This window comes from Bombus huntii, chromosome 10 (genome assembly GCF_024542735.1).
Source record: "Bombus huntii isolate Logan2020A chromosome 10, iyBomHunt1.1, whole genome shotgun sequence".
NCBI lineage: Eukaryota > Metazoa > Arthropoda > Insecta > Hymenoptera > Apidae > Bombus > Bombus huntii.
This window is the reverse complement of record NC_066247.1, coordinates 12,222,760-12,234,978: the sequence shown is the minus strand read 5'-3', so window position 1 is coordinate 12,234,978 and position 12,219 is coordinate 12,222,760. Positions and strand designations below refer to the sequence as shown.

At 38.2% G+C, this 12,219-nt stretch overlaps 1 protein-coding gene across 1 annotated transcript in view; it reads left to right on the top strand.

Annotated features, from left to right (window-relative positions):
- Positions 1–365: 365 nt before the first annotated feature.
- LOC126870451 (uncharacterized) overlaps positions 366–12,219 on the top strand; it is a 194,547-nt gene continuing 182,693 nt past the window's right edge. The window contains exons 1-2 of the mRNA XM_050628194.1: positions 366–857; positions 11,867–12,101. Of these exons, the coding sequence (XP_050484151.1) occupies positions 11,867–12,101 (235 nt within the window). The 5' untranslated portion in view covers positions 366–857. The remainder of the gene's footprint in view (positions 858–11,866; positions 12,102–12,219) is intronic.

Sequence of the window (12,219 nt, the reverse complement as noted above, 5' to 3'; positions counted from 1 at the left end):
ACTCTCGAATGTAGTGGCGTGCCGCTATAGAAACGTTTACAATTACCGCAGACAGAGTCGCAATTTCATTTTGCATAACTGAGCTCTGTCCGTGTTACGTTCGCAAACTGAGCAAAGAAAGGCGCGCATCTTTTATGCAGTGACATGAATCGTTAATACAGCCATTGTGTTCTTTATTAAAAAAACGAGGATATTATTTATCTGCCTGATTCTCCACCGCGTCGTGCTAAGTTTCAAGTGGAAGTAGGACGCGTGCGCGGCTTCGAATCCACCAATGGTAGCGCGCGGCGCGAACGTCTCGGCCAATTGGAGCGCTCGACTGTAAAGAAGCAGCTACGCGATGCACGAGTCAAGCGCCGAGTGGCGCGGTGCTCGCAGTACCGCGGCAACCCTCGAGCTAAGAGCATCGTGTTCGATGCTGTCAGTGACCCGTGCGTGAGCCGTGTCGTGAAACGTGAGAAGCTCTCCTTCCCTTTTCCTTCTCGTGGCTCGTACGCGCGACCAAATTCGTGCGCTTGCCGTGTCTGTGCGCCGCCTCTCCCTCGATATATCTATTTCTCTCTCCGGCTTTCGTTGTCGCACGCCCGGAAACTCGCGTGAATTCCGCGGTGGAACGTTTAACGGTCTGAAAAACGATTTCGCGCCATTACGTGTCCCCCCCTCCGTACCACGTTCGTTTTATCAACGAAAACAATCCCTTTCACGGGTAATCCTTCCGACCACGAGTTTCCCCACGATGCCTGTGTGTGATATGTGAGTTGTGTTCTCGCCACGTTCTTCACCACTGACACTGGTTGTCCTTCTCGGAAGGAGGGAGGCAGCAACGAGCCGAAGAAACGTCAAGCATCACGAATAAGGTAAGAGTCAAATGATAAATCCTTTATTAGAAGGAATTGCAAGAGTGGGAATTAGAGTGAAGGTGGCTGGGCAAGGGGACGGGGTGTCATGCATTTAGAACTTTGTAGGTTATGTATTCATAAAAATACGCGTAGAATATAGATGGTATGCAGATACATATCGGCAGACCGTAATTTGTGATATGAGAGTAAATAAGATGGAAATCAGGAATATTAGAATTACGTTGGATGTTTCGTTTCGAAAGAATATAATTTAAAAATTCGTCGATTACGTGTATAATATTTTTAATTAAATACACTCAGATGCAAGTTACTTATCATAAGTGAAATCTTAAAGAGGACGATTTTATTTTATATGTTTGATTTATGTTTACATGTAATATAACCTTTTTCCAATTGTCTATGAAAAATTAATTAAATTCACGTATACTTAGGAAGTTTTAGCGTTCGATTTTTTTAAAACGAAGCTTACAATGCAATATTCTTATCTTTGATTTTCACCTTATTTTGAGTCATATAATCAGCCAGATTTCATTGCGTATGCTTATATTTTATATAAAATATCCATGATAAAGTACTCGTTACGATATTTAGTGGTTGAAACGAGTCTCTATCTGGAAATACGAATTTGTGCGAATATTTATTCGATTAAATTCCATTTCTTTAGTTCTGTTCATAAAAATATGTATCTATACGAACATTCGCAGTTTACTTGTAACACAAAGACATAAATAACATTATAGAAATTACGATCTGAGATACTTATGTTGGTATACGGATTGTTGATATCCGAATTTCGTTCAACTCGGTTATACTCAAGGATCATTGAGGGGTGTGTGTATTCTCGCTGTTTCTTTATTTTCACAGTAACACGGGAAATCTGGTTGTTTTTATCGACTAGTCAACACGTAGTTCGTTGCGTAATATTTAACGTACTACAGAGGTAGGATACATTCGAATATGCGTAATGGAGACTATGTGATCGCAAAAATAAAAACCGATACGCTTTTTATGACTCTCGATTCTTTTGGTCGTCTTCCACAAACAATGCGTTCTATTACGTCAATGGGAGCTTTACGTAATATGTGCTAGGTTGTTACACACGAAAACCACAGTAAAAGAATATTTTAAGTCACGTTTTAAGAAAACCATCTTTTATTTGATTCTCGGGTTAAATATATATCCTTACCATTTATTTAATTTTCCAACATTTATTCTACCGCATAATATAAAAATAAAAATTTGAAATTTCAGTAAAAACTATTCGTTATATATTATTTTATTACAGACCTCTACCGTACGTCCATTCAATGCTAATGAATTATAATATATTTAAATTTTAGGCTCGAAAGTTAAATTCCATACAAATTCGCGCAGATTTATACAGGACGTTACAAAAAGATATGCGTTAAAAATAAAAATGAATATTTTAGCGATTTTAGTGGGTCTATTTATAGCTATGAAATATACGTCATTTATTGTCTCTAAATCGATCGATACACGCGTGAAAGTAAAAAGCAACTAACTTGAGAAAAAGGATAGCCCCAGTAATGAATATCATTAGATGAAACACGAGCGAATAGCGGAAGTGTACGGGTGCGCGTGATGTTCTGCGGTAGATTTGTGGATTTGTTGCCGGAGGTTTGTAACCTGAAACAATTACGTTCCAAATGGGGCGTCCTACGTGCATGCCTCTGTCAATAAACTCTATAGTTACCGTATTATCGTCGCGTATGAGGCGCTTACGGTTCGAAATTCAATAAAAGAGAATCGAACAATCTTAAAAAAAAAAAAAACGAAAAAAATCATTAACGGTACGATAGCTTTACTTGCAATTTTCGACTTTTTTCCTCGTAATTGCTGGGTAGTCCAGCTTCGAACAACATTCTTCTTTTTCCTAGCCTCGTTTTCGAAAGTTCGGAGAGCGAAAGTTTGTTTTCGTAATAATTTTCATACCGCTGCAGGCGTAATTGCCCCAGTTTTTCACCCTTTAAATCGTTCGAATACACAACAATGTCGCGAAATGTTTCTCGATTGTTCATGGAAAAACGAACGTTGATCGTTGGTTACGTAGGCTTTAGACGATTATCGAGCTTTGATACTCCAAAAAGGAACACGAGTGGTTTCAGGAACCTGGCATATTGTGTCGATATAGGGTGTCGAGGGATTTAACAGCCAAACTTTGCGAGTGTAGTTGCTCACGGAAGTATTGGTGCGCCTGAAGAATTTCTTATGGATATTTTACGCGTGTTATACGAAACATTTCGAAATTTCATTGGCATTGTAACGAGACTCTCGTATCGTGATTGTATTGATAAAGTTTAAAATGAATCTGAAACTGTATATAAAAGTCAGAAAATATAGTACAAGTATATACTTCATAGAGATCAATTTTGATTTCTCTTTGTTTCGATGCACGAATCAGCTATTGATATCGAATCATTACGTGTATTAATGACTTGACATACTGCCACTTAAAAGTCTTACAACACCAAACTGGTTTTAATAAACCTAACTTCTATTTCTATAGAACATATAAATGATAAGCTTTGGTTGTTACACTCTAGGACACCCTGTACACGTACGTATCGTAGAAAAGTAGCAGAGAAATTGAGAATTTGACGAGATGAAAGTTGATTAATCGAACGGAAAGCTCGGAGTCGAGTTTGAACGTTTTCTACGAGTAGCGCCAGGTTAACGCGATTGTTAATGCTTCTGAACAACGATCGATCATTTTATCGTGGAAATAACAACATTAGAGATATGGCAAGCTTATAACTTTAATACGCGTTCAACAATCAAACCATCCATCTCGATATTTTTCAAGAGATATACTGCAGGCGTTCGATTTCACGTTAACATGATTATTAATCGATTCTCAATCAATTATTTCCCTATTGGAAATTATAATATATTCGCCGGAATGCAACTCTCCGTTGCGGCTCTCATTACCATTTCCCCATTTAATTATCGAGAATGTATTAATTAATTGTTATCATTGTTAATTCATTCAGCCGGCCTTCCATGATTATTCACGTACGTTCACTCACCTACGTCTTTTCATTTTTTCTATCAACGATATTATATCTCATTATGAACAATTACGTACGGTCATTCATAGAGCTCTTACAAACTCATAGAAATTCGAAAAATTCAGCCGGCAAAAAATACTCGTTCGTATAGTAAATTAGTCGAATAATTAGCGAATAATTAGCGAATAATGTTGCAAAAACCACGGAGGGCTAACTGAAACCGACAGACATCTCTAACTCTTATAATCGCATATAACAATCGTGAAAATTTGTCTCCTTACAATTTGTAGACCGAAACTTTCCTAATACGAAAGGGTTTGGCGGAAAGATAACTTCTTCTTCGGAAAGAAACGTTTCAATTTGTCTCGGAATTCTTCGAGAGTCGAAGGAAGCAACGATACTTCTTGCTGCGCGGCATCGCTTTAAATAATGTTTGAATAAAAAGCTCGAAAAAGTTTTTCGGTTAGACTTACTGCTCGAAGCAGGATTTACAACGAAGGGAGAGAATAACCAACCATCCACTGGCTCGTCTGCCATGTAGTCGAGGCAATAATAAAGTGAGACGTCGATGAGGGTGCGGGAACCGGAAGCGAGAAGTGAAAGGAACAGCGAGGAAGACGAAGTTGCTCTTTCTCTCTGTCTCTCTCTCTCTCTCTCTCTCTCTGGATATTCAATTTCAATCGGATTCCTTGAGAGCTTCATCCCTAGAATCTGTTACAAAAGTTCGGTTTGCGACGCGGACGAACGAAGCAGACCGATTTCGACCTCTTCCACTTGGACGGGGGTGTGTTTTAAAAGTACACGAGAGGAGGTAGAACTTGTTTCCCCTTTTCTTTCGACGAGTCGTTAACTTTGCTGGAAAGCATAACCCATCCTCGGTCTTGACCCTTCTTCTCCCTCTTCTTCTTCTTCTTTCTCTTCTTTTTTTTCCTATTCTAGTTTTACTCTGATGTGACTGCTGTTTGTCGGGGAACACGTGTTTAGAAATGTTCGGAATGTTTCTGGATGAACTACACCGTGGCCTATAAGTATATGGATACTTAGGTAGATTTTTATTAACGATATATATTACGATTGTTACCAAAGAACGAATATTACCAAGATACACGAATTAATCGGAAAACGATAATCAAAAGCAATGGCTAATATTTTCTTATGAAATCGATAAATCGTAGGAAATTTGAATTCTTCGTTCGAAACACCGACTCGTATTGTAAAATGATATATTAAAAGTGAATATAAAAATATAGAAATCAAAGACGTAAATAATTTAAAAAATGTACGATGGTATCTCTAATGGTCCAATTTAGAAGAATCTTTTGTATCTTATCTATAGCTTGACAAGCAAATAAGCTGTCCAGTTATGAAAACCAGATGCTCCCTTTTCCAAGATATCTCGGATATATTGGTTCACGATTTCACTTTTACTATCGCGTTTTTTGAAAAGATCGCATAAATCAGCGCTGACGATGCATAAGCTTGCGGCCAAGCTGAAATATCGTGTTCCGAAGACCGTACGAATACACGTAGTCTCGATCGTTTTATGACCGACAGAATGGTGCCAGAATTGTGCCAGAATTTTTCGTTTTATTCGTTGGTAGAAAAGCACCGTCGTCTCCCGGAAGTCCGCGCGCATACAGAGCCCCGCGCTGTCCTGGAGCACAGAACCATCGTTTAAATTTATGTAAAATCTGCTCGCGGCCAACGTTGAAAGAGAAAGAGAGAGAGAGACGTTGCAGCTGCTTTTCATTATTTACGAGCCAACAAGTAATCGTGTTCACGACAACTTGTTGCTTACTAGAAAACTCTGAACTTGGCGGCCGCGGGACCATCGGTTCGTTTGTTCGCCAAGGTAATCGCGTGGTATCGCGCACACGCGAGATTTCCTCCTCGATTTGCGCGATTAACCGTGGGATTAGTTTTCGATTGCACGCCAGAGAACAATTCCCGCGACGAGAACCGAGTGATACTCTGGTAGAAGAATCGTCTGTGACTTCCATCAGTGTAACTCTCCTTCGTTGAGTTTATCTTGAGTTTTACAGCGTTTAAACGTTTAGTTATTTACGTCCATGACATATACAGGTACAGCGTTGTCGTGTTAAGTGAAAAGGACGGATCTGCAACTTTGTCTGGCTGTTAAATATTAGGAGCCATCTTACTCCAGCTTTTGACCAGATACGCCTATTTGAATTAACGTAATATCCCACAGTAATATCCCTGTTATTTGATAATTTCGTGATTTTAGCTATTGATCTTCATAAGCTTAAGCAACATTTTGTATTAAAATATATGGATATTACAGGCAAGAAACATGATTAATTATACCTTCTGGCTGTTATAGAAAAGCAATTATGGTATTCTGCTATTTATTTATCCTTGAATATTTCAAAACTATGGATTGTTGCAACGGTACTTTTACATATTTCATACATTTCCAGATTGATTGTTAATTCGTCCAGTATAATTATGATTATCATACCTCGTTACTGTACTAATGGAATTTCAAAGAGTTAAAAATTGTCTATAGTAAATGTTCAATTACTTTTGTAAGCTACTGTGATTATAATATTTATAAACAAAAAGGAAGTATAAATAAAAGATGAATATGACTATAAAAGAAATCGTACCAATGTTCTTCGGCGTGTTATTCGTCGTCTGTTAGCAAAATAAATTTCCTAATATCGTGATTATTCGATATTCGATGTTCCCCTTGACGCTGATTCAGATTGAAACAAGCGAACCAAACAATCGTCTTCGGATTGAATTAAAGACAAATGTTGGATGATAAATTCGAACGGGGAGCTGTTTTCGTCCCTCGGATTTTTCGTGCGTTTTCTCGAACGTTCTTCTTTGATATAAGTTAAGGGCCAGAAATTGGGTCAATGGTGTCGACAGACAAACGGTCCGACACGTAAGCGAAATCCGGCTCTCGTGCAGCAACGTTCGCGCTACGGAATATTCCAACGGTACAGGGTAATGAGACGCAATGAAATGTGAGGAAAAAATACTAGGGAGAGGAAAGCGAGCCGATGAGAAAGACGAAAGCGTGAGAAAGAGGGTAGTTTTCGGTTAGGTGGATCTCTGTAGCAAGAGTCCGCAGTCGTGGGAATCTCTTTGTCCGGTGACAGTAAACGACGTACGACTCCGCTGGTGAAATAACGTCCTCGTACTTTCGTTTATCCTGACACGAAAATGTTCCCAGATGTACAAATAACGCAGAAGCAAGAGCATCTCTTCTGAATTTCCAAAACAAATGTTAATTTTTAATTTTTCAGACACTTTGCCAGTTAATGTTAAATCAGGTTTTGCATTTCCGAGCTCGAGATAAATCATATAAATGTCATTTCATTTTTAAAACTGATGAACAGAAAAAAAATAAGTTTCATAAGTTCTTGAGGGAATAATGAAGTAATATTAAATAAATGTTTAAAATTAACGATCACATATGTACATTTTAACGATAAAAATTCATACTAACATTCTCGGGTTTGATCTCAGAGAGACATTAAAATAAAAAAATCGACAAGAACGAGCTTATCGTGTTCTTCTCGCGTGATCTTCGTGCGCTATTTGTATCGTGTCTGTACATGTACGATTCATACTACTGAAAATTTTAAATAAAGGAGAACTAACACGCAAAGAATTATTCGTTCGAGTAACTTTTTTTAATTCTGTAATTGATAATTTTTATAAATCTGAAATAATGGAACTAGTTAGTCGTTGGGAGATTGCGTTGAATCAAATTACTTTGATCAACTAAATGATGTTTGAAAGAAATGAACCGTGCGCGGTTCAACTTTTATTTGAATAAACGACACTTCATATATACCAAGCTAATACTTAAATGCATTTTTTCTTTGTACCAGGAGAAGACTTTTATAATTCATATCCCGCGGAGAAGAAATTATTTTTAATCAGCGTGCCCGCATAACGATTATCGTTCGATTTATCAGAGCAGCCGGATTTTTCCGCGACACGGCAAGGTGCATTTAATTTGCGTCCCGCTGGGAGAGTTTCATTATCATTTTTGTTCCTCTATTAGCCGGTTAATTAATGTTCAATGAATATTTTTAATAACGTGGAATCCGTTTGGAACTCGGTGAACCGTTAGCCTCGTGATTTTACACCATTTTAGTTTTATTCCCCGTTAACGTAAAACGAAATTCATTTTTTTTTTCGTGATATCGATGTTGTTTAGATTACACCCTCGTGGATACAGAGGTTTCAATGTCATTGTTACTTTATTATAGTTTTCAATACAATACACTGACTGTAAAACCATCCAAAAATTGTTAATTTTTATAAGCTATATATTTATAACATATATTCTTATACCTTAACGTATTAGGTTGTCGAAAAAGTGTCTTTCTTGTACAGAGACACGTCTTTTACAACAACGCATCTCTCTACAAACATTAAACCTAATCTGTCGAACGTTGTGATCTTTAGTTTGATAGAACAAAATGGATCATACGTGATTCGATAAAATAATATAAAACGAGAAATGTTGTGCTTCCATTATTTCCTTATAAAACGAAAGGAACTTTTCGGACGACCTAATAATAAGAAACGAAATCGTTGGTTAAATAAAAACGCACAACGAAAATCATATTATTATTAACGTATTATTGCGTTTCTTGTTAACAAAAAATTTGTCTGGAAAAAATCAAATCTCGCGTGTACACACTTCCAGAGACAAGTTGCTCTAGAAAAAGTTGCCTCTGGCAGTGGACAAACGCGTAGATAGAGACGTCTCTAGATAGCATCGAGGACCGCGTCAGTTTTATTTTAGTTTCTTAGTGAGAAAGTAATTACTTAGTTTCCTCTGATTTGGCAACTGGTTGTCGGGAAAACGTGGTGGAACTTTCGAATGTATGCGGTTCGTTAACGAGTTGTGTTAATACGCCAGCCGCTCGGTCACTCGGTTTATTTGTGTTTGTGAAGCGAATTAACACGCCAACCGACTCGTTTCAAACTTTTGCTACTTGCACGACCGACAGATAGAAAGATTTTGTCGGTTTTTAATACGAACCATCCGACTCCGAGATCCGCTTGAAATCCTGTACACGTAGTTTGTTTTCCTGTTTTTCAAGGAAATCTTATAATTGCTTCAAATCGAGTATTTCGATATTTAAAATCCGATATACATCGTCGCACATCGACCATAAGTATTGCAGCATCTGCTCGTTACATTTATTGGAAAACTCTGACGAATTTTATTTTATTTCGCACTGGATTGTTGGTAAAGTTTTATAACGCTTTTGATAATTACTATATGCGTCCTGTAATTGATTTTTATATTTGATATTTGAATTGTAAGAAGATTATTTTATTATGAATTTTAGCAAAATGTAATCTCTTTCTCGTTAAACTGAAATAAATTTTGTCCCTAGTTAACGTATTTTATTCGATAAAATAAATTCCATAAAATATGGAAATATTCATGTTCTTTAAATACACGTAATAATTCGAATAGACTTTCGTGAGACACTATGCAAGCGCGCATTATACTTGATCCTACCGTTAAACGAGATACAAAGATTTTCCTCTTGGTTTATATCAGACGGTTTTTTGAAAGCGTTCCAAACGTAAAATTTGTGTCGAGATTAGCATTCTATTTGGTTTTAGTAGTCTTACGAGAGTTATTTAATCGCGATTTGATTACGATGTTTTAAGCAACGTATGCTATGGCGCGAGATTGAAAAAGTTTTGCGAGTGAAATGCAAACAGGACGATATGCTTTTTTTCGGTAATTAAACATGGAAAACCATGGATAAATTGTCCGTTGTTCGTTCATCTTTTCATCTTCTATTTATAATAATCGTATCAACCATGACGCTCTATTTCGCAAATTTTCAGCGACCTCGTTGTTACTTTGACTCATAAAGTGAAATAAAAAAAAAAGAAAAAAAAGAAAGAAACGCCTGAAACAGGAAATTGTAATTACTGTTCCGGTTTAGGAAATTAAAATATTTTCGAGAAATTTCCGAACGCGCGATTGAAATTTCCATCGACGTTTATTCACTCGTAAACGTTACTGCATATTTTCACATTGTCGGAATATTCGCGATTCTGCTTCTGACAGTGTATTCGTGTATTTTGAATACTTTAACATGATGTCCGTGCTGTGAACGCCCAAATCGCGCTTTAGCACTTCGAAAAAGAAATTACTTTGCAAACAGGGCAGGCTTTTTAATTGGCAGGATTATTCGATTTTCTATCAACTTCGCTATACTAACCGCATGGAAACGCCTGTGACACGATCAACGCGTAAATGATGTCTCTCCTCCTAGTGAAACTATGGATGTTCCGTTTCATCCGGCTATTTCTTCACGTTGCTGACAAACGCGAACGCGTTCTCACCTAACTTTTAGCTCTGCTACTGTATAAAATCTTTCTGAAGAACTAAACTGAAAAAGACAACGTAGAGTAGTCCTCGAATCTCTTTGAAAAAGTTCCACGTAGCCTTCTTTTTATTTTATATTTTTATTTTTCTTGCTGCTAGCGTTTGACAACGCTTATTTTTCAATGATTCAACGGATGTACGAAGAAAGTTGTGCTTTGGACCAAGAGCGACGATCGTTCATACGTGTGTTTAGTAAAAAATTATTTCCAAAAAAATCGTATCGTTATTTAGTAAAAAGAATTAGCAGCATCAATTAGTATAGAATTATCTTAAGCGTAATAAACGTTAAACGTGGTTTCAGCGAATATCGAGATTCATTATCACAACGGATAACCGATTGTTTAAATATTTCAGTGATTTCTGCGAGATGTATACTTGCACTAAATATCTCGCAGTTTCTACCTACATTTTCATGTTGAACGGTACTAAACTTTGCCGATATGATTACGACAGTTTGCTCTCGTTACGATGTTGATGAATGTTTAAAATATTTCGTATACCACGAATAACATACACGTGCGTGTAAAACGTATCTACAAGTGTCCGAATGTTTTCGCCTGTGTACAAGAGGGTAATTACTGGAAAATCCACGAGTATTTACAGCAAGGTAGTGTAGGGTGGCGTGGACCGGCGGAAAATCACACGTCGTGAAATTTGGACGAGTAGCAGCGGCGACGAGCGATCGGAAGCGATTCGAATGCGATTTGAATTTTGAGTACACTCGCGAATCTGCATATGTAAACACCGCGGCCGCATCGCTGCATACCGGCCTGCGATAGCATCGCCGATTCCAAAACGTTTTCCCGCGCGTACGTGCAATCATGCCACCTATACAATGTGCCCCGTTCGTTGAACGAGACGATTCCGTAGGTGTTCATTATTAAAGCAGCAACGCAAGCTCACCGAAAAAGCCCCGGTTACATTTGCTCGTGTACCGTGTAACGGCCGATTTTTGGTTTGCATCCATCCTTTTCCCGCCTTTGTGATGCCACGTAGCTTTATCGCACGAACGAATATCATCGTGTTGCTCTCTCCGCAAACCCCTAGATATTGCAATTAAGAGCGAAACAAGCTGCCGTAATTATTATTTGTAGTTTGGTTAATGACGTGAAATTATCTCTCTTTCTCTCGTGAAACGTTGCTTGGTTTTGCAATAACGAAGGATATTTGTGATCGATGACGAGTTTCTCTGTACAAGGTTCCACCGGAATCAACATCCTGCGTGAATTTCACGTAGAATTTTCTCGTGCGTAGCAATATATCTATACGCCCGGGACGCGTGGACAATTCGTTCGCTACGGTGTAATTGCGAGAAACGCGTCGATTGATCCGGCCTCCGATCGAAAGATCGTCGGGATTGAAAGCCGCTTGAAATTTACATCGTACGTCGGACTTTGCGACCGTGTGATTCTGCGCGCGTATGCTCGTCCATGCTCCTTTTTTTTTTTATCGAACGTTATGAAGCATTTAGTTAGTGCTGGCGTGGGAAATGGGTAGTTTTTAGTAAGTTTTCTTAGTAATTCTCGATGTATCGTAACGAGTGTTTGATATTGTCTTTATGGTGTTGATAGATGTTTCACGGGACGTGGCTGCAGTGGTCGACGCTGCTGTTGCTGCTGCTAGGAACGCGGCTGCTGTTCGTGGTCGCCCAATGTGGATCGTTCGCTCAGGATAGACAGGAAAGAGAGGACAAACAGGATAAACTGGCGCTGTACAAAGTCACTTTAAGGACTTACTGGTCGAGGGCGCGATTTCCACGACATTATCCAGAATGGAAACCACCGGCGCAGTTCGGCAAACTAATCGGTGAGTCAATTTAAACGTGTTTTCTAACGGATATTCCAAAATATTTCTCCACGTCCACGTAGTCTATGAAAGATTCGTATTAACATTTTCATAGCGTAGCGCAAAGACAGTTCTGCCA